A 23,974-nucleotide genomic window follows, 5' to 3' on the forward strand; every position below is an offset into this window, starting at 1 on the left:
TATAGGCAAGACTTTTGGAGTCAATATCATTTATTGATAAAGGAACTGATAAGATTATACAGGTAGGAAGAGATGTAGAGAGAGGAGGGGAATTAGGACTGAATCCTGAGACTCATATTAGTAGTAGCATTGAGGAAGAAATATCAGTAGAGTTAGGAGAAAGGACACAAAAGAAAGACTGGCAGTGTGTAGGCTCAGTGAAGCCAGTGCAACTTCAAAGGCATGTTACTTGAGGACAAGTAATGTCCATTAGATCAAGTAGTACAGTTACTGACCTTGTTAAGAGCAGTTGTGGAGGCATGGTAGGGGTGCAAGAATCACGGGAATCAGCAGAAGAAGTTACAAGATAGAATTATTGCTGGTATAGCCTATACAATTTTTCTTCCCTAATAATTTTTTAAGCTATGATTAACATTGCTTATTTTGGTTTCAGGGAAGATATCAACCCTACATTACAAAGCGGATAATATCAGGCAACAGTGTGTAATATTTCTCCATTATGTTAAAGTTTTCATCTTCAGGTAGGATGACAGATGAGTATACTGATTAGTGCATGAGTTTCTATGGGTATGTTAATCCAGACTGGTTGTTTATTGTATCCAATTACTTTTTAGATGCCTGAAAGTATACGATGCTGAGTGTCATGTTCCTGTCCATCCCTATGAGTCTCTGGAGGCTCAGCTTCCTTCAGTGTTGGTCAATGAACTTCGTGGATTACTTTTGTATATTGGACATCTATCTGAACTTCCCAGTATTCATCTGGGAGCATATTTAAATCAAAACCAGACTAAGGTTTGACTTGTTTTATTTAATTTTTAAATTATCAGCTTTTTCTTCTCATAAGGAATATTTATTCAACAATGGGAAAAATTAGTCAATGAATGGTACAGCTCTGGTACAGACACTGCCTGAGATTAGATTCCAGTTCCCTCTTTTATTAATTACATGCTTTTAGGCAAGTAATATCTTTGCCTCGGTCTCCCCACCTATATAATTAGTATAATTTCCTAGAATTATTAGAAAATTTAAATAAATTAATATGCTTAAAGGGTTTAAAATAATGATTGTTTTGCTGTTTATGACAATGAAAAAAAAAGTTGTAAAACAAATAAAATAACCTCTATTTGTAAAATTTGTATTATCTCCTCAATGATAAGGAGTTATACAAGCTGCTACTTATGTTGTAGTATGATTTAAGATCACCTAAAACAGTATGCTTTCAAAACCACATCATTTTGAATATTCTGACTTTTTAGACCTTTATGGAATATTACTGAGACAATTTTAATTGTGTCCTTATTTCCCTACCTGTGATAATTATTCTGTCTTAAGTTTGCTTTTAAAAACTTAAAAATCAAGTTATTAGTATAGCCCAATTTATAGACAATAAAAAATTCATTATATGAAAATGGAACTGTGTATGAATGATAAATTATAATGATCCCTGAACCCCTTCTGTTATATTTTACTTCACCAATTTGAGTAACTTTGCATTTTTAGGGAAATATGTCTGCCAAAATATAAGGTATAATTGTTTATGTATTTCTGTGAAATCATACCAAAACTCCAAAAAATTTACTTTTTTTTTTTAAGTCAGAGATTGGTATATGAAATAATAAGGAAATAGAGTTCCAACTGAATTCATGGGTTAATATGTCTAATGCAAAGAAAACAAGTAAATAATTGCTTTTAGGTATATCATTTAATACTGCCATGGGTAAATTGTGGGAGGAGGGCTCTTTTCCCTTCTTTTTGCCATCTATAAATTGCACTGGTGTTTATTTCTTGGATATTCATCAAATGTATAAGAAAATAAAAAATAATTTATCAAGCAGCAGAAATAGACATTTGTGCACAAGGGTCCTCATATTAGATTTTGCCTTTCATAGACTTTTTAATTAGGCAGATTTGAAAACAGATTTCTGAATCTCAGAGACTGAATTTTTAAAGCAGAGGACCTTAAAATCATCAACAAATAAACAAATCACACACTGAAATACTGTTTTCTGAAACAATCAAAAAATCTTAGAAAACAAAAAACATCTTTTAAGACTACATATTTAATACTTTTTATCAATCTTGTATGTGCAGTCTTATTTTTGTTGGCTTTTCTAGTTGAGCATCTCTTATTTTTTTACAAACTTTATATGTGAGATATTATTTCTTGGGTATTATGTATCACAAATATTCTCATCTTTTTATTTTTTTTTCACCAATCAAACTGACTTCCCAGGTAGATTATTTCAGTTTTATTTTTTTTTTTTCTGTAGTATTATCTGTGGTGTTGTTAAAAACTATTTTGGTGTTTACACTTTTTTTTTTAAATGTAAGAGGTAGGAAATCTTACTTTAATTTCTTGCAGATGGGTAAGTTAACAACCCTATATTATTGAATGACCAATGCTTTCCCCTGTGACTTGTGATTCTGTATTTACCTATCTCTCTCTTCCTTATTCTTGCTGTTTATTATTTATATCTGTGCCAAGCACAGTTTCATTGGTCTTGCATTTTATTTTCTTTGTATATATGATGAAGCAAGTCACCTCTGCATCATTCTTATTGGATGCTTTAATGGAATGTGTTGTGTTATTATATTTATTTTCGTAGTGGTGCTCAGTGTAGACTAGAGGAAGGTTATTGAGAACCCAGTGCAACACAGTAGATAAAAATTCTGGCTTTAGAGTCAGATAGAATCTTAATGCGTGAATTAAGAGATAAATTTCTTCACCTCTTTCATCTTCATTTCTTAACAAAGATGACTGTAATGTCTACATGATAGTCTGAAACTCTTTTTTAAAAAAATATTTTATATGGGTTTGTGGGTACTCATTACATTAAGAATTATATTTGCTAGCTAAATTCCAAAAACAAAATCATGGAAATAAGTGTTTTTAAAAATTCTTGTCTGCCTTGCAGCTTTAGTAGAGTCAGACAATGGTTGGAGGGACCCTTTATTATACAAATCTATTGAGCAGCCTCAGAATGGGTCAAAAACCAATCAATGAAAATATATTCTTTCAATTCAAAGATCTTCAGTGAAAGAATCCTCCAATGAACAAGACAGGTTTTCCCTGAGCTTTTGAACAGTGGTAGGTTAACTGGTTCTTTACCCTTGTGTATGGAGGAATTTTTTGAAATGCTACAGAGTACTTAGTGAAGTATTATGAATTTTCAACTCTACTTGATGATGTTGTTCACAGCTTTTTCCACCATCATGGCATTTATTACATCTCTACTTAGATATCCATTGGATGGTTCTAGAGATTCTTCACATGCTGGGTGAAAAATTTAGTAAGTTTACCTGTTTTTGATTTATTTCCTTTTTAAAAATCTAAACTTTCCTTGCTTAAGTCATAAGTATTATCTGACTTTTATTTTAAAAAGTCAAATAGTAATCAAAATAAACACTAAAAGTTTTGCTCCTTTTTCCTGGAGTTAATGTTTAGAATAGCTTGGTCTACTTATTTTCCCTTATTCATTATCTATTGGTATACATGCATAGAAACTCATAGGTAGGATTATATTTTTGTTTCTAACTACAAATAGTATCATAACTTTTCAGTGTGGTCTTTCATTTAGCAGTTTTGTAGAGATCTGTTTGTGTTAGTACATATAGTTCTACTTATTCATTTAAGTGCTGCATAAACGGATGTACTGTACTTTAAACCTTGTCTACTTTTTAAACATTTAAATTATTTCTATTTATTTTATTTTACAAATAATATTTCACTGGACATTCATACATGTGTATACACACAGTTTAATCTATGTGCACATTAGTCTATAAAATAATTTTTGAGAAGTAGAATGGCATATTGCAGTTAAATATTATATATGCTGCTCTTTTTTGTTGTATAGTATGTTATAATAATGTTAACTGTGAGTATAACTTTACCTCATATTCTTGCCAGTAGTGGACATTATTAAATTTTTGACCAACTAATACATAGAAAATTATATTCTCTTTTTTGAGTTTTCTGGTTACTAGTGAAGTTAAACATCTTTACATAATTCTATTGTCTGTTCATAGTTGCTTTATTAATTACCTATTATCTCTTGCAAATTTTCTTGTTATTTTAGTAGAAATTTATATGTATTATAAGTAATAATCCTTTATTTCATATGTTGCCCATTTATTTCTTGATCTTGCTGTTTTGCACTTTAGTTTACCAATCTGTTATTTAGGCTGCAAAGGTATCTATTACCTCAGTACCTGCTTTGCAATTTATTAATAAATTTAAAAAATACATTTATATATGTACATGTGTGAGTATGTATACATAAACATACAAAAGTATACACAGATTTATAATTTACTTTCATGGGGATATCATATTCCACATATTTTCTTAAAGCAATACACAAGTGAACTTGCTGTGATACAGGTGCAGATTTTGCTTGTTTGTTACCTTGGTTTGGTTTATGGCCCATAATGGTTGCATGTGGTCAGCTTATCAGTATTTGTTAAAAAATAATGTTTTAGAAATTTTATTGTTAGAAAGGTGGGTGAGAATTTTCTGGTATTTTCTCTGATTTTTAAGTGAATGTAGCATTATTGCTTTTCAAAGATAGACTTTAGGAAAAAAATTTTATTGAATTGTATATGGAAGGACTGAAATTATTTTTTGTGTTTATTAGTGCTCACATAAGAAAGTTATTGTCCTCAAATGTAACTTCTATTTGCAAAAAAAAAAAGTTTACAAACTGTGTTTGCATCACTTTTGATATAAAGGTGCACACTCCTTTTTTGCATTTCTGAATTAGTAAAATCCATAGTTTTAAATATAATTTATTTTATTTTTTCAGAACAAGTTGTATATGGACATCAGATTGTCAGTTTGGCAGGTGACCATTTAACCAATGTCAGCTTATTTGAAGAACATTGTGAAAATCTTTTTTGTGATTTAATAAGCCTATCACTCAACAGGTATGATAAGGTAATACTTAAAGAAGTACTTGGTTTTTTGATACTTTATTGTAATAATACTTATTGCAAGTGGTTTGATCTATAAAAATTTAACATACAGTAGTTTGCTTTTTAATTTTACTAATTTTATATTTAGTTACTATTATCTGGGAGTTAAAAGGGAAATTTATTTTTTATCTTGTACATAAATACATGAAAATTATATATATTAATTGAGTAACATGTTTCCATACATGTATACACTGTGTTTAAATGAGGTTAAACATATGTCTCCTCATTTATCATTTCTTCATAGTGAAAACTTTCAAAATCCTTTCTTTTAGTTTTTTGAACTGTACAAGACATTATTGTTATGTATGGTTACCATAATGTGCAGTAGCACATCAGAGCTTCCTGCTTCTGTCTGACTGTAACTTAGTACCCACTGATCAACTTTTCCCCATCCTTCCTTCTACTTTCTCTCCCCAGTTTCCTGTAACTACCTATTCTCAACTTCTATGAGATCAACTTTTTTAGATTCCAAATATGAGTGACGTCTTTTTATATCTGGCTTATTTCACTTAACATAATGAACTCCTATTTAATCCATGTTGCAAATTACAGAATTTCTTTCTTATTTGTGGTGTAATAATATTCTTTGTGGGTATGTACCATATTTTCTTTATCCATTTCTTTGTCCATTCATCAGTTGATGGACACTTAGGTTGTTTCTGTTTCTTGGCTATTGTTAATAGTGCTGCAATCAAAGTGGAAGCATAGATGTCTCTTCAATATACTAATTTCATTTTCTTTGGATATATACTTACAGATGGGATTATTAGATTATATGGTAGTTCTGTTTTTAAGTTTTTGAAGAACTTCTATGTTGTTTTCCATAATCACTGTATATTTCTACCAACAGTATGCAAGGGTTCCCTTTTCTCCACATTCTTGCCAGGACTTATTATCTTCGGTCTATTTGATAATAGCCATTTTTACTGGGATACTATCTCGTGATTTGGATTTGCGTTTCCCTGATGATTAATGATATTGAACATTTTTTAATCTCTCTTTTGACCATTTGTATGTCTTTTTTTGAGAAATGCCTGTTAAGGTCTATTGCCTATTTTTAAAGTAGGTTGTTTTTAATATTTTAAATTTGTTTTTAAGAAAATATCTTCTCATCTGGTCAAGAATAAATAAATGAAAATGATATTTTAGAAAAATGTCAGGAAATTTAACTTGTATTCAAATAGGTGTTCTATTCAAATAAGAGGGTAGCCCTTTAATAATCTATTGTATTGCTGCTAATGAATGCTTAAAACTAAAGTTATTTGACAAATTTAAAGAGAGGTTTTTGTTTGGCAATTTTCATAAAAGTCTAGAATCATGGGTAAATTGTGTGTTTTTACTAAATTGTACTTATCATGCAGTGTTTAGCAAAGATAGTGATTTAAAGGTGCTTCAGAACATGTTCATTTTCAAGTGGTGGAAATTTGTAGATTATCATTTGTTTTGGATTACGAGCTTCAAACCTACTTGAGGGAAATCAAGATTTAGAGAAATCAGGATTTGTACAAAGTTTGTGAAATTTAGATTGTTTTACGCTTTTATTAATATCCTTTAAATTTAGTCTTTATGTTTATAATTAATTAGCGTGGATTAACCAATATGATATAGTAATTTTTTTTAACATTAACTTATTTTTTCTACTGAACAAAAATTGATAAATATTAATCATACAGTGATTTTTTAAGCATGTATACATTGTGGAACAACTAAATTAATGTAATTAGCATTATGCACCTTCTTATTTTCTGTGGTGATTACATGAATGTGGTACACTGTTATTCACTGAAGTCACTGTGTTGGCTCAATTCAATATTCTTTTATCCTCTCAATCCTTCATCACCCCAGCTGCTTTAACCATCATTGTACTCACTCCTTCTTTTAGGTTCAGTTTTTAAAATTTCTTATATGAGGTCATGTGTGGTATTTGTTCTTCTGTCCATGGCTTACTTCACTTAACATAATGTTCTCCATCTTTATCCATGATGTTGTAAATGGCAGGATTTCCGTTATTTTTTTAGGGCCAAATAGTATTTCATTGTGTGTCTGTGTTTGTGTGTACACATACATACATACACACCACACATTTCCTTTGTTCATTCACTCACTTATGGACACTTAGGTGGATGACTTATTTAGACTATTATGAATAATGTTGCAATGAACATGGAAGTGCACGTATTTCTATGATATACTAGTTTCATTTCCTTTAGATCTATACCCAAGAGTGGGATTGCTGAATACATATGATAGTTCTATTTTTAATTTTTTAGAAACCTCCATACTGTATCCCATTATGGCTCTACTAATTTGCCTTCCAGAAGATGGGAGATGGTAGCTCATCAGGTTTTAAAATATATTCCTGTGATGATTAGTGATGTTGAACATTTTTTCATATGCCTGTTGGCCATTCAAATGTCTTCTTTTGAGAAATGTCTATTTGGGTCCTTTGTCCATTTTTTGATTTGGTTATTTTCTTGCTATTGAGTTCTCAAGTTTCTTATTATCTGTATTGGATATTAACACCTCATCAGAAGTATGGTCTGCATATATTTTCTCCTGCTCCATATGTTTTGTCTTCACTTTGTTCAGTTTTATTTCCTGAGCAGATTATTCACTTCTAGTAATTACATTTGCTTTTGTTGCATGGGCTTTTGGGGTCATATCTAAGAAATCATTGCCCAGTCCAATTCATAGAGCTTTTCTCCATGTTTTCATTTGTAGTGTAGATGCTACATTTAAGTCTTTAATCCATTTGAGTTGAGTTTTGAATATGTGAGATGAGGGTCTAATTTCATTCTTTTGTGTGTGGATACACAGTTTTTCCAACAGTTATTTGTTGAATGCACTGTCCTTTCCCTATTGTATATTCTTGTACCTTTGTTCAAAATCTGTTGACTATAGATGGAAGGATTTCTGAGCACTCTATTTAGTTTTGTTGTTTTATGTTTGCTTTGTATACCACTGTACAGTTTTTTGATTACTGTAACTTTGTAGTATATTTTAAAGTCAGATATTATAATGCCTCTAGGTTTTTTGTTATTGTTTTAGTTGTTTACTCAAGATCACTTTAGATATTCATAGTCTTTGCTGGTTCCCTACAAATTTCAAGATTGTTTTATCTGAAAGATGTGATTGAGATTTTGATAGGAATTTCATTGAATCTGATGGACAGTATACAAGTCTTCACCTCCTTGGTTAAATTTATTCCTAAATATTTCTTTTTATTAGCTGTTATGAATGGGATCATTTTTGTTTCTTTTTCAGATAGTTTGCTATTAGTATATAGAAACACTTTGTATTTTTGTATGTTGATTTTGTATACTATAACTTTACTGAATTTAACAGTTCTAATTTTAAGTTTTTCTATGTGTGAGAACATGTCATATGCAAACAGGAATAACTTAACTTGCTTTAAAATCTGAATGCCTTTTATTTCTTTCTCTTTCTTAATTGCTCTCATTAGGACTTCCTAGTTTTAACAGCTATTACTTTTTACAGGTCATCTTCCTGCCTCAGGCTCCCGAGTTGCTGGGATTAAAGGCATTAGAGTTATGTACATAACATGAAGTATTGAATACATTATGAATTTCAGTAGTCTAGATTTACTTGTAAATATAGTGTACATTGCATTAACTAGAGTTATTCAGGATATTTTGTTATGGAAATTCTAAATAATTTGGCTAATCTGTAAATATCTGACAGTTGTGTTTATTATTTCTTATAAAAATTTACTATGCTTTATAATCAATCAGTTTATTTTCTAATCTTTTCATCAAAAGTCTTATTTTCTTTCTTCCCTTTTTTTTTTTTTTTTGGTAGTGGTAAAATAATTATATTTTGCTCAGTAAACAATGACCCTGAGGTTCAATATAGCATAATGCCTATTTTGTAAATTAGATTATTATGGTACACACTACTTCCCGTTTCTCTCACTTGTTATCTGTGGCTGCTATTGTACTATAATGGCAGACAGAGTTGAATAGTCATGACAGAGCTTATATTTCCATGAAAATCATTAAATATTTACTATCCGGCCCTTCATAAAAAGGTGGTTGACCTCTGGACTAGAGGCATAAAGTAGAGGTTTCTTTTAAGCTGAAATTAAAATTTATTCTATACTTTTGTTTTCAAAGGAAGTTTATTTTAAAAGTTAATGAAATGATATTTTTTCATAGATAATTTTATGTATCTGACAGTACATTTCTACATCAGTCTTTTAAAACAGAGATAGGTGACATGTAAACTTTTGCTGCTCTCTTCTAAATAACCCATTTTGGTTCTTTTCTACAGGTTAGGCCTTCTGAAGCATTAATGAGTCATCATTGTCCATGTCCATGCATTAAAGAATTATGGATTCTACTCATTCATCTTCTAGACCACAGAAGTAAATGGTCTCTCTCAGAAGTAAGTGGAAAATTGATGTTTAGTGATTTTTACTAACTCTTATGATGAATTTATTCAGTGTTTTTAGCTAAGAAAATCTTACTAAATTCCTTCTTTATAGGAATGCAAAAATAATCACCAAACAATGCATTGACAGACTACCAAAAACCTACTTTATTTTTTAACTCCAAATTAATAATAAAGAAAAATATGGAAATACAAAATTTTGACTCTTACTAAGTTGTGTTTTTGTTGTATCAGGAATATTTTGAGTTAAGTTATTTAATACCCTCTGGTAATCCAGAAAACATTTTAATCAGAAAATTTGTCAGATTTGGAGGATTTGAGGTGAAATAAGACATAAATTTATATCACTCAATTGTATAGTATTTTATTTCAGAAAGAGACTTACTAAGGAGAAAATGGGAAATTTTCTTTCACCTCATTTGAGTCAGATCTTCAGAGAAGGGCTTTATTTTACTTGAAGTATTACAGATTATTAGGAAAGAAAAATATTTTTAGGCAGAAGTGCCCAAAACAATCCATTGTGAAATGACATTTAAAGTGAATTATAGTATATGAAAAAGTGCTTTTGATTTTCATGAATTTTTTAAGTTCCCAGTTTTCCACAATTTGGGGTTTGGGTGCTGCTAATTTTAATAGCAACTCTATTTTTGCAGATTTACAATTGCTGTATATTTAATTTTGAGTTATTTTAGCAGCAAATAAGTGTAAATATGATGTATTTGTACTTTTCTTGTTGGAAGAATTTTTTTTCTCCTTCCACTTTGGTTTGTCCGAGTAGATTTCAACATTCTACAGTGAGATTTAAGTGTTACAGTCTCCAAAACTTACTTTTGATTATTTGCCAGTTTTTTTGTTTTTATTCCTTTGACATAGTTAACATGTTTTCTATTTCCAAAAACTGTTTTACTTTGTTAAAAGAATTTTGTAATACTTTAGAGTTTTTCTTATTTTATAAAGTCCAGTCTTGAAATGGCAACCACATATAGCTAATATGGGCATGTTTATCTTGTTGCCAGGAATCTATTTTTCCCCACATTTTTAAGTCAAAATGTGTTTAATTTGAAACATTAAATAGCAGAAATTGCATAATCACATGTATTGTGTAACCTAAATTATTTACGTGCTTTTCATTTTATGTGGCAACTAGACTTTTTGTTTTAGAAAGTCTAAGGTCTTTTTTTTTTTTTTTAGTACAACTAAAATAAGTTATGTGATTCACAAAATTTTAAAGGCTATTTTATTTTCATACTCAAATCAACAGTTTCCATTCCTCATAATAAGATAGTTTGAACTTCTTCCTAAAAATGATCTAATCATGCTGGATATGGTTTAATGATCATTTCAAGTGTATCAGTGAGCTAGTAGCAAGTAAGAAATACTGAGACCAAATACTAAATGTAGGTGAAAACTTAATGTCAGTTGAATAGTGAAATTGCCTTACAACCTGAGAAACCATTGCTGAATTCCATTAACTTGAACTTTGGCTTTCATGCATTATAGGGAAAATAAGGAAATATGCATATATATTTTATAAGTATAAAATCAATCATGCACAAAGAAATATTAGAATGACAAATAAGAAACTGTTTGGATTGATGGATGGTATCAAATTGCTGGTTAGAAATTTAGTGGTGTAGGCCATGACTTTTCAATAAAACTGTAATATATTAAATAAATGTTTTAAAACCTAGCCACAAATAAAACAAGTTTTTTATTGAATGGTTGATAAGAATATGAACACTGAGAATCAATGTATTTTTGTTAGGGTTTCTCTGAGAAAGGAATTCACATAAGTAGTTACTTTGGTGGTGGCTCTAGGAAACTTTCATTAGTTAGGGGAATGTAGAGTGAGACAAGGATAGGGCATCTCATAAAGGCTGTGTTACCAAGCAGACCAGTGTGAGGAACTAGAGCTTGATCTTAGTAGGGAACTCTGAAAAGCCAGTGGGGGACACAAGAGCTCAGAACCTTGCCATCTGAGAGGAAGGGAGGGATGTTCTGACAGTTGACGCTGTTTCTGGGAGAGGGGCAGCATTAATTCCCTGAGAATGCTGTAAGGCAAGAAAAGCAGAGGCAGATAGTTTGAAGTTCAGTGACTGATTGGTGCTAAAAAGGTCTGAGATGACATAGGTAGATCAATTAAATATGTCTACTTGTGTGTGTGTGTGAGTGTGTGTATGTGTGTGCCCACGTATACATTTTTGATGTATATTAATTTACCAGGACATTTGAATGCATGCTGTCATTTGTAAGGTCATCAGGAAAAACGTAGACTCCTTTTACTTCCAGGCTAGTAGTGGGAAAAATAGTGAATCCGAGAGGAGATATTGCTAGATACAACAAGTATACAAATAGAAATACAAATTATGATGGTAGATTTAAAACTTAAGTTTATTGGTCATTATGTTTCCTGTAAATAGACTACTAAAAACTGTATATAAAAGATGTATTGTCAGTACACTCTCTAAGCTATTTAAAACAAACATACTTAAAATACAGAATACTAATGCTAGAAAAAACTGGGGTTTAGGGCAAAAAAGTATTAAGTTACTTCATATTGATAGAAGGTTCAATTTACCAGGAAGATAAACCAAATTTGAATTTTCTTGATGCTAGTAACAGTGTTAAATATAGGATAGAAATTGACTGAACTTCAAGGAAAAACAAACATGCTTAGAATATTGAAGTGTATTTCTAAATAATTCAGAGCGAAAGAAGAGATAATGGAAATTATTAAATATTTTGAAGTAAATAATAACTTTTTCTTTTTTTTTTTATTGTAAACAAATGGGATACATGTTGTTTCTCTGTACATGGAGCCAAGACATACCATTTGTGTAATCACAAATTTACACAGGGTAATGTTGTTTGATTCATTCTGTTATTTTTTTTTCCTTACCCCTGGACCCCTCCCAACCCTCTTTTCCCTCTATACAGTCCTTCCTTCCTCCATTCTTGCCCCCCTCCTTAACTCTAACCCTAAACCTAACCCTAACCCTAATGATAACCCCTCCCACCCCCCATTATATGTCATCATCCGTTTATCAGTGAGATTATTCGTCCTTTAGTTTTTTGAGATTGGCTTATCTCACTTAGCATGATATTCTCCAATTTCATCCATTTGCCTACAAATGCCATAATTTTATCATTCTTTATGGCGGAGTAATATTGCATTGTATATATATGCCACAGTTTCTTTATCCATTCATTAATTGAAGGACATCTAGATTGGTTTCACAATCTGGCTATGGTGAATTGAGCAGCAGTGAACATTGATGTGACTGGATCTCTGTAGTATGCTGATTTTAAGTCCTTTGGGTATAGGCCAAGGAGTGGGATAGCTGAGTCAAATGCTGGCTCCATTCCAAGCTTTCTGAGGAATCTTCACACAGCTTTCCAGAGTGGCTGCACTAATTTGCAACCCCACCAGCAATGTATGAGTGTTCCTTTTTCACCACATCCTCGCCAACACCTATTGTTGCTTGTATTCTTGATAATTGCCATTCTGATTGGGGTGAGATGAAATCTTAGGGTAGTTTTGATTTGCATTTCTCTTATTACTAGAGATGTTGAACATTTTTTAATATATTTGTTGATTGCTTGTACATCTTCTTCTGTGAAGTGTCTGTTTGTTTCCTTAGCCCATTTGTTGATTGGATTATTTGTATTCTTGGTGTAGAGTTTTTTGAGTTCTTTATAGATTCTGGAAATTAGTGCTCTATCTGAAGTATGAGTGGCAAAGATATTCTCCCACTCTGTAGGCTCTCTCTTCACATTGCTGATAGTTTCCTTTGCTGAGAGAAAGCTTTTTAGTTTGAATCTATCCCAGTTGTTGATTCTTGCTTTTATTTCTTGTGCTATGGGAGTCCTGTTAAGGAAGTCTCATCCTAAGCCAACAAGTTGAAGATTTGGACCTACTTTTTCTTCTATAAGATGCAGGGTTTCTGGTCTGTTTCCGAGCTCCTTGACCCATTTTGAGTTTTGTGCAGGGTGAAAGATAGGGGTTTAATTTCATTCTGTTGCATATGGATTACCAGTTTTCCCAGCACCATTTGTTGAAGAGGCTATCTTTTCTCCATTGCATATTTTGGCCCCTTTGTCTAGTATGAGAAAATTGTATTTATTTGGGTTTGTGTCCATGTCCTCTATTCTGTACCATTGATCTACTTGTCTATTTTGGTACCAATACCATGCCGTTTTTGTTACTATTGCTTTGTAGTAGAGTTGAAGATCTGGTATTGCGATATCCCCTGCTTCGCTCTTTCTACTGAGGATTGCTCTAGCTATTCTGGGTTTCTTATTCTTCCAGATGAATTTCATAATTGCTTGCTCTATTTCTGTAAGGTACATCATTGGGATTTTAATTGGAATTGCATTGAATCTGTATAGCACTTTTGGTAGTATGGCCATTTTGACAATATTAATTCTGCCTATCCAAGAACATGGGAGATCTTTCCATCTTCTAAGGTTTTCTTTAATTTCTTTCTTTAGTGTTCTGTAGTTCTCATTGTAGAGGTCTTTCACCTCTTTTGTGAGATTGATTCCCAAGTATTTTATATTTTTTTGAGGCTATTGTGAATGGGGTAGTTTTCCTAACTTCTCTTTCTGAAGATTCATCACTTATGTATAAAAATGCATTGGATTTATGAGCATTGATGTTGTAACCTGCTACTTTACTGAATTCACTTATGAGTTCTAAAAGTTTTCTGGTGGAATTTCCTGGTTCCTCTAAATATATAATCATGTCATCAGCGAACAGGGATAGTTTGAGTTCTTCTTTTCCAATTTGTATCCCTTTAATTTCTTTGGTTTGTCTAATTGCTCTGGCTAGAGTTTCAAGGACAATGTTGAATAGAAGTGGTGAAAGAGGACATCCCTGCCTTGTTCCAGTTTTTAGGGGAAATGCTTTCAGTTTTTCACCATTTAGATTGATATTGGCCATGGGCTTAGCGTAGATGGCCTTTACAATGTTAAGGAATGTTCCCACTATCCCAATTTTTTCCAGTGTTTTGAGCATGAAGGGATGCTATATTTTATCGAATGCTTTTTCTGCATCTATCGAAATAATCATGTGATTCTTAACTTTAAATCTGTTGATATGGTGAATGACATTTATTGATTTCTGGATGTTGAGCCATCCTTGCATCCCTGGGATAAAACCCACTTGATCGTGGTATACTATCTTTTTAATATATTTTTGGATGCGATTTGCTAAAACTTTGTTTAGAATTTTTACGTCGATGTTCATTAAGGATATTGGTCTGAAATTTTCTTTCCTCAATGTGTCTCTGTTTGGTTTAGGTATCAGGGTGATATTGGCTTCATAGAACGAGTTTGGGAGGGTTCCCTCCTCTTCTATTTCATGGAATACTTTGAGGAGTATTGGAATGAACTCTTCTTTAAAGGTTTTGTAGAACTCGGCTGAGAACCCATCTGGTCCCGGACTTTTCTTTGTTGGTAGGCTTTTGATGACCTCTTGTATTTCATTGCTTGAAATTGATTTATTTAAGTTGTGTATGTCCTCCTCGTTCAGTTTAGGTAATTCATATGTCCCTAGAAACTTGTTGATGTCTACGAGGTTTTCTGTTTTGTTGGAATGTAGATTTTCAAAATAGTTTATAATTATGATTTGTATTTCACTTGTGTCTGTTGTGATGTTTCCTTTTTCATTCCGAATTTTAGTATTTGAGTTTTCTTCCTCTTTCTCTTTGTTGTTGTGGCTAAGGGTTTATCAATTTTGTTTGTTTTTTCAAAGAACCAACTCTTTATTTTGTTAATTTTTCCAATTGTTTCTTTTGTTTCAATTTTGTTGATTTTGGCTCTGATTTTAACTATTTCCTGTCTTCTACTACTTTTGGTGTTTGTCTGCTCTTCTTTTTCTAGGGCTTTGAGTTGTAGTGTTAAGTCGTTTATTTGTTGATTTTTGCCTCTTTTGTTGAATGCGCCCCGTGAAATAAATCTTCCTCTTAAGTACTGCTTTCGTAGTGTCCCAGAGAGTTTGATATGATGTGTCTTTGTTCTCGTTTACTTCTAAGAATTTTTTTATTTCCCTCCTGATATCTTCTGTTATCGCTTCATCATATAATAGTGTATTATTTAATCTCCAGGTATTTGGGAAGTTTCTGTTTTTTATTCTCTCATTTATTTCTAATTTCAATCCATTATGATCTGATAGAGTACAAGGTAGTATCTCTATCTTGTATTTGCTAACAGTAGCTTTGTGACATAAAATATGGTCTATTTTAGAGAAGGATCCATGTGCTGCTGAGAAGAAAGTGTATTCGTTCTTTGTTGGATGGTATATTCTATATATGTCGGTTAACTCTAAATTGTTGATTGTGTTATTGAGATCTATGGTTTCTTTATCCAATTTTTGTTTGGACGATCTATCCAGTGGTGAGAGAGGTGTGTTAGAATCGCCTAGTGTTATTGTGTTGTGGTCTATTTGATTTCTGGAATTGAGAAGGATTTGTTTGACGTACATGGATGAGCCAATGTTCGGGGCATAGATATTTATGATAGTTATGTCTTGCTGATTTATGCTTCCCCTAAGCAGTATGTAATGTCCTTCTTTATTCCTTCTGACTAGTTTTGGCTTGAAGTCCACATTATCTGAAATGAGGATGGATACTCCAGCTTTTTTTGCTGTGTTCGTGTGCATGGTATGTTTTTTCATACCATGAATATTTTGTCTTCAGTGTCAAAATATATAATATATATTATTTTGTCTTCAATGTCTGAGGTTCTGTCTTCCAGGTGTTCTGTCCTATTGGTTATTCTTTCTATGGAGTTTTTAACTTGGTTTATTGTTTCCTTCATTTCAAGGATTTCTGTTTTTTTTTTTTTTCTAGTATCTCTAACTCTTTATTGAAATGATCTTTTGCTTCCTGTATTTGCTCTTTTAACTGTTGATTGGTGCGATCATTTAATGCCTGCATTTGTTCTTTCATCTCCTCCTTCAATGCCTGCATTTGCTCTTTCATCTCCTCGTTTGCTTCCCTGATTGTTTTAATTATGTACATTCTGAACTCTCTTTCTGAGATTTCTTCTGCTGTGCTATCATTGGATTTTATTGATATAGTATCTAGGTTTGTTTGGCACATTTTCTTCCCTTGTTTTCTCATATTGGTCAGATATCAGTGGGATTCTGAGATATTGCAGATTTCCTCTATTGGCTTATAGTGTCCCTGTAGATTTCCAGTATATCACCTCCCAGCCTTCAGTAGCCTGAAGTCTTGGAGGAACTTGATAATGCAGTGCTTCCGAAGAAAGCTGCCCCTAGCCCACTACTGGTTCCAGGGCTTGGAGTTGGCTCTTTGCGGAAAGGCTCTCACTGGGCGGTCTGCTCCGAGAAGCTGGCCATGGAAGGAGCCTGCCGCCGGAGGGAGCAGGGCTGCCTGGAGAAGTCTCTGGCTGCCCTGCCCTGGTCCCAGAGGCTGCCTATGTGCCGGAGCTCACTGCTGGCTCCGGGACTTGGAGCTAGCTCTGTGCAGAAAGGCTGTCACTGGGTGGTCTGCTCCGAGAAGCTGGCTGTGGAAGGAGCCTGCTGCCGGAGGGAGCAGGGCTTCCTGGGAAGACTCTAGCTGCCCTGCCCTGCTCTGAGAAGCTGCCCCTGTCTGGACCTGCTGCCCGGGGTGAACTTAACCCGGCAGTGGAGACTCACCCCATGGTTCTATGTTAGTCCAAGTCTCTCAATGCTTCCCCCTCTCGAATCCTGGGTTCTGGAGTGACAGGAGATGCAGTCACCCTCTAGTCTGCCATTCTGGATCGCCCCATGGAAGGAACCTGCCGTCAGAGGGAGCAGGGCTGCTTGGAGAAGTCTCTGGCTGCCCTGCCCTGGTCCCAGAGGCTGCCTGCGGGCCGAAGCTCGCCACTGGCTCCAGAACTTGGAGGTGGCTCTGTGCAGAAAGGCTCTCACTGGGCGGCCTGCTCCGAGAAGCTGGCTATGGAAGGCGCCCGCCCCTGGAAGGAGCAGGGCTGCTTGGGGAAGTCCCTGACTGCCCTGCCCTGGTCCCTGAAGCTGCCTGCGGGCTGGAGCTCGCCGCTGGCTCCGGGACCCAGAGCTGGTTTTGTGCAGAAAGGCCCCCACTGGGCGGCCTGCTCCGAGAAGCTGGCTGTGGAAGGCGCCCACTGCTGCAGGGAGCAGGGCCGCCTGGGGAAGATTTCAGCTGTCCTGCCCTGCTCTGAGAAGCCGTTCTTGTCTGGGCCTTCTGCCCAGGCTGAGCTTCACCCAGTGGGGGAGACTCACCCCGTGGCTCTATGTTAGTACGAGTCTCTCAATGCCTCCCCTTCTTCTTGAATCCTGGGTTCTGGAGCAACAGGAGATGCAGTCACCTTCTAGTCCGCCATCTTGGATCAATAATAACTTTTATAAGTTAAGACTTTGGGACTTTAAAGGGACATTTCTAACTTTAGATGGAAATGTTAAACAAAAAGACTGAAAATTAGTGAACTAAGAATTCATCGTAAGTTGTTAGAAATAATTTCTTCATAGTAAACTCAAAGAAAGTAAAAGGAAGGAAATAAAAAGTTTTGAAATTGAAAACAACCAAAAATTGGTTATTCAAAATGATAACCAAAGTTGACAGTCTTTCCTGAGATGTTTACACAGTTAATAGTAAAAATAAAGAATATGACTTCAGATTCTGTAGATATTAGAAAGGTAAGAGAAATTTTCAACAGGTTTATGCAAAAAACTTTAATTTTTGCATTAAATATTCCCTCCCCCACCAAGAAAAAAAAAAAAAACTAGGGAAAACTTAATAAAATTAACTAAATGTTTAAGAACAGTAAATTGGATAAATGATTTATTACTTAGTTAGATGTTGGAATATTCCATTGAACTGTGACAATGCTTGTTAGTATGGATGATCTCAGAAACAATATTGAGCAAAAGAAGCAAATTGCTAAACAATAGAAATAAAACATTTAGGAATGTAAGCATACATTTAAAACTCAAGGGAAGCTAAACAGTGTATAATATAGGCTTTACATACTTGTGTGGTAGATATTTATAAGCAAGGGGATGCTTTATCTAAAAGTCAGAATAATACTGCTAGAGAAGATGATGTAACTATGGGGACATGTAGGATTTTTCTAAAATACTAGTCATGCTATAATTCTTAACCTGAGTATGTTTTAAAAGTATTCCTTAAATTTTATATATTTGTTTTGTATTCTCATTTGTATATATACCTCAGTTTTAACATAGAGGAAAAACTGAGTCACACATGATTGAAATAATTTTCTAATTTAACTGAATCACCTTACCTCTATTTCTATAGTCATTTTGGAACTGGTTGAATAAATTACTTAAAACACTGTTTGAAAAATCAAGTGACCTCAGAAGACCGTCTATGCCAATAATCCGGTCCAGGGATCCATTAGGTTTTAGTTGGTGGATTATTACTCACGTAGCATCATTTTACCAGTTTGATCGCCATGGAGTCCCAGCTGAAATGGTAAGATCTTTTATTTATTTATTTTTAACTTTCTTATACTGTCACTTAATATATACTTTTTAAGATGAAGAAAAAGAGCAGAAACAGCAAAAAGTTAAATCATATTCTATAGTAATAAGTTTTTTTAATGTATGGATAATGTTTCTCTAGACATGTTAAAAATTGTAAGGTTTCTATTTTTCTTTATTTTGGTACAAGGGTTTGAACCCAGGGGCGCTTAACCACTGAGCCACATCCCTAACCGTTTTTTTTTATATATATATTTTTTATTTAGAAACAGGGTCTTGCTGGGTTGCTTAGGGCCTCACTAAGTTGCTGAGGCTGGCTTTGAATTCACAATCCTCCTGCCTCAGCCTCCCAAGCCACTGGGATTATAGGTGTGTGCCACTACTCCCAGCAAGGTTTATATTTCTATTGTTTGATTAAGGAAAAGCAATTTATAGAGGCTTGCATCCAGTCCTGGCTCTGCTAAGTAGTTGTGTGACTTTTGAATAAATTTCTTAGCGCTTTCTGTTTCTCTCTTCCCTTATCCTAAAATCATGCATTTGAATTGTTCCAGAGGTTCCAGAATAGCTTTTTTTGGGGGGTGAGGGTGGGTATTGAGGATTGAACCCGAGGTCCTCTACCTTTGCAACCCTTTTTATTTTTTATTTGGAGATTGGCTTCTCACTAAGCTGCCCAGGCTGGCCTTGAACTTGTGATCCTCCTGCCTTAGACTCTAGAATAGCTGAGATTACAGTTACATACCAATACCCCTAGATAGAAGAGAATTTCTTTAGAGATGCTTTTCTTAAAGATATTTTAATCTGCTCAATAACCATGAAGTTTGCTTCAGATAGGAAGATTTTAACTAGTATATTATTTTCTAGTTAGGTCTAGTTACAGACATTCTTTTAGTGTTGCTTAAAAAACCACTGTGAATAAAAGCAACTGGTAGATGTATTGATTTGAAGTCCTATTTGAATATATTTCTTTTGCATTCAGAAATTAATAGAATTACATCAGCCCATCAATTCTATAAAATAAACATCTAGAATCTTAAAGCCAACGTGTCTGTATTTTTTAAATTGGTTTTTTTTATGGGAATGATCCACAGTGTAACTAGTCATTGGATCTACCTGAGAGTTTTTAAGAATTCAGACTTCTGGGTCTCTACTCTGGAGATCCTAATTCATTAATCTGTTTTGAAATTTGGGAATCTTTATTTTTTAAAAAAGTTCTTTGATTTTCATCCTCCAAGAGATATCAGAACCATGGCCTTGAATGTTTTTATGAAACATTCTTTAGTGGGCATAACAGATTCTTTTCTTTAGAGTACTAGACAGACTCACTCCTGAGATATAAGCATTATCATTTATCTTCCTTTCCAACCTAATTCTTCCAAATACATATTCCTCATTTTGATCAGTATATATAAATATGGTAATCAGTTAAGCACTTGTGAGTTCCTGTTGTATGCTATCATAATAATTGGTGCAAAGCATGAAACAAATTATGCCCCTTGCTTCAAAGAACAGTGCTTTTAGTTTATTAATGCTTGTTAGAACTGAACTAACACTTACTAGAATGAGTGGTATATTTCAAGAGTGGTTGATATTAACCACACAGATACTCCCAGTGTGGTAGGTATTCTAGTCCCGTTAATATATAACTATTATTATTGTAACGTTGAGTTGTACTGATATATAACAACTATACAATTCCAGTACTGAAAACACTATTCCATTTTATACAGAGAACTCTGGAGGAAATTTTGTTTCTATTTGCACTGAATCCAGATAGTAAATTGTCTGTGTTTAAAATAGCTCAACTTGTATCTTTTACTATTTATCAACAGTTTTATGTGGTTTTATTTTTCCAAGACACTTAACATTTTTAATCTTAAGTCTTTAAATTATGTGGAATGTTTTAAAAGGAAAGAGCCACATTTGAAAAAAGAACATTTCATATGATACACATGGTAAGAGTAAGTAATGCATATTTGTGTATACACATGTAAAATGAATTTTTATTATATGAGTTCTCAGAGTTCCAAATATTTCTTAATTTCTTTAAAGAAAAACTCAAGCCTTTTTTTAGCAGTAGTTTTCATTTGGTACAAAATACATGTTACATTTGCAGCATATTTAATACCTCACAATGACTATTCAATTTTTAACATCAGTGAAGTGTAAAGAAATAGGTAAAAGGGTGGTTTATCCATTTTACAGGTAAAGAAACTGAGTTGCACAGTAATTAATTATCACACTGTTTTATCACTCAGGTAAACTTAATGTTAGAGTTCTCCTAAGGATTACCTTTTATAAATAGGTCTTTGGTAGGGTGGCCTTTTGTTCTAGTTTGCCACCAACACTCCTAGTTTATTCCTATTATCCCCTCATCCTATCTGATTAGTTTTCACTTTTACTTTCAAAGATGTCTCTTGTTGGTAAATCAGATAGTCATCCTAATCTGAACAAAAAGGCATATTGGTTTATTCTTTAACAGAAAATTATATAGAATGTTAATTTGGGTCTGAGATACATTTGGATCATAATTTTGAAAATTGCCAAAATTATTTTTTCTGATGTGTTTTCTTAGCCAACTATACTAGAGAACATGGTTGTGCAATAAGCATGCTTAATTCTACTAAAAAATAATCTGGTGTGGAAGATGATATGAATTATGGTTAGTCATGTGTTCTTCACCAGAGAAATGCCTCTAGTCTTCTGACAGCATGGGGATGTTTCATTTTTAAAAATCTGAATTGATTTGCCCTGAAGGTTAATGTGAAATCTTTACATCTTAAATAGGTTTCAGATATGTTTAATTATTTTTTATTTTAAAAGTTTCTGTAGCTTGGAATTTTTCTGTACGTGGATTTAAATCACAAAATTAGCCAATTTCTTATTATAAGCCTGTAAGAAAAATTTGATATTTTACTTTGTGTATTAGAAACTTTAGATTTTCATGCAGTCTGTTTAATGCTTTTCCTCTCAATCTAGATGAAAATGTGTTTTCCTCTCACAATCCCTGTCATCTATTTTAAAACCAAATACAGTTAAAGAGGAAAATTACTTTTGGGCATTGCAGGGGTCAGTTTAAGAGTGCTCTCCCTGCCAAGAACATAGGGCAATCAGTAAGGCTAGCTGATGCTCCTTTGAAACATCTGAAATGGCAACCAGATAAAAGGTGTGGAATGTAACCCAGATATCCAGTGTGCTGGAAGTGGAGATTGAGGGAATCAATTTTATATTTCTGGTGGGTTACTACCTATACTAAAACTTAAATGGGTATCTTAGTTTTAATGGTGGGATAAGAAATAGCAAAATTAGGTCCAAATTATTTCCTACTTGAATTAACTTGGTTTTTAGAAATAAGACTATAAGTGGTATAACTTAGTATGTAGAAAAAAGTGCTATAGTGGCCCATATTTAAATTTTTTGTGAAAGAAAAATAATTTGTGTCTCTTTGTTATATGTTCTCTACATTTGATTTAGGAATGATATAGTTGTCATTCTTTCTTTTTTAGCCAAACTTTGTTTAGATCATAGCCACAGTGTTGATTCATATTGGTGAAATCCTCTGGGCAAGAATTATACTACTTCTGTATAATTCTGGTGATTCAAATGGCTTGATAGAACAGAACAGTTGAAATTTGCTCATTAACACTAATTGTAAAGCTGAAACTTCAATTATATCAACCCTGTCGAGTTCCTGCTTACTTATCCCTAGTAGTGACATTTCTTAATTAAAAAAATGATATAAAAATGAATTGCTGAATTCTGAGGGAAGTCTTAATAGGAAAACAATCAGTTACTGATGCATGGTATAATAGAGGGAACGCTGAACCAGATCAACTTAGATTTGAACTTATTCTCTAACTTGTGTATATATGACCTTTCTGAGACTTGTGTTTTCTCTGAAGTGGGAACTGTTTCTGAGGAAGTAATATGTGAAGAACCTAACACAGTATATATATATATATATAAATAAAAATTCATATTGATACAACAAAATGGTCTCCTTTTTGAGGGAGTTTTAGGGCCAACTACCAAGTTTAGAGGCTTAGTCTATAAGTCTGTCCTCATTTCTGATATCTGTTGCAACGCTGGGGGTTTCCCAGAGTATCCTCAGTTTTGATTATTCACTAGGACTCACAGAAATCACTGAAAACTGTTAAACTCATGGTTGTTGTTTATTACAGAGAAGGAATAGAGATTCAAATCAGTTAAAGGAAGAAGTACATAGGACAGTCCAGGTAGAGTACAAAATGTGGAGCTTCTTTTGTCTTCTCCCTGTGGAGTCCAGACACATTAATCTCTTGGCATTAGTATATTGAAAGTACACAGGGAATGCACATATTTTCGAGGTTAGCTCACTCAGAGGCCCAAGACATGTCACATTATTGGTTTTTGGATATGACCAACCCCTAATGTAAGATTATATGGGTGTGGGTAGTCAAGATGATCCTAACAGGCTTAACATTCTAAGGGCTCAGAGATTATCTCACAGAGGCCAGATGTTCTCTTTGGAAAGGGCCAGATTCTTTACTCCACATTCCTTCCTGTTAAAATATTTTAAAATATTTTTTTGCATTCACTTACATGAATGTATTTCAAAAAGTCAGTAATTCTCTTACTGAAATTAACTCATTATATTAGTAATTGCTGTATAACAAAAATGTAACTGCTTAAAACAACAATCATGTATTATCTACATTCAGTTTCTGAGAAGCATTTAGGAGCAGCTTAGCTGAGTGGTTCTGCCTAAGAATCTTTGAGGTTATAGTCAACCTTTTAGCCAAGGGCTTCAGACTCTGAAGATAACTGGGGCTAGCAGATCTACTTCTAATCTCACATTTGGGCAGTAAGTTTCAGTTACTTACCATTTGGACCTCTTCAGGGAGGCTCATAGTATGACCTTTCTCAGATCTAGTTAACAAGAGAGTGTAGTCAAGGTAGAAACTTTGTTGCCCTGTAACCTTATTTTGGAATTGACTTATTGTCACTCGTATTGGTATTGGTAGTCTATTATTGACAGACCAACTTGGTATGATTTGAGGGGGGGATTTCATAAAGCATGAATATCAGAAAGCAGCAGTCATTGGGAACCATCTTAGAGGCTGGCTACCACAGTAACTTAGC

General features: G+C 33.5%; 1 protein-coding gene across 2 annotated transcripts in view; it reads left to right on the top strand.

Moving 5' to 3' along the window:
* Positions 1 to 23,974, top strand: part of Mms22l (MMS22 like, DNA repair protein) — a 129,837-nt gene that overhangs the window by 7,301 nt on the left and 98,562 nt on the right. Inside the window, exons 5-10 of one of the 2 annotated variants that reach the window (XM_047557872.1) lie at positions 434 to 521; positions 615 to 792; positions 3,200 to 3,290; positions 4,806 to 4,936; positions 9,268 to 9,381; positions 18,672 to 18,848. In XM_047557872.1, coding sequence (XP_047413828.1) covers positions 434 to 521; positions 615 to 792; positions 3,200 to 3,290; positions 4,806 to 4,936; positions 9,268 to 9,381; positions 18,672 to 18,848 — 779 coding nt within the window. Of the gene's footprint in view, positions 1 to 433; positions 522 to 614; positions 793 to 2,948; positions 3,089 to 3,199; positions 3,291 to 4,805; positions 4,937 to 9,267; positions 9,382 to 18,671; positions 18,849 to 23,974 lie in introns of those variants that run through there. The other variant, XM_047557873.1, reaches the window with a different exon arrangement.

Source organism: Sciurus carolinensis, chromosome 7 (assembly GCF_902686445.1).
Source record: "Sciurus carolinensis chromosome 7, mSciCar1.2, whole genome shotgun sequence".
Lineage (NCBI taxonomy): Eukaryota > Metazoa > Chordata > Mammalia > Rodentia > Sciuridae > Sciurus > Sciurus carolinensis.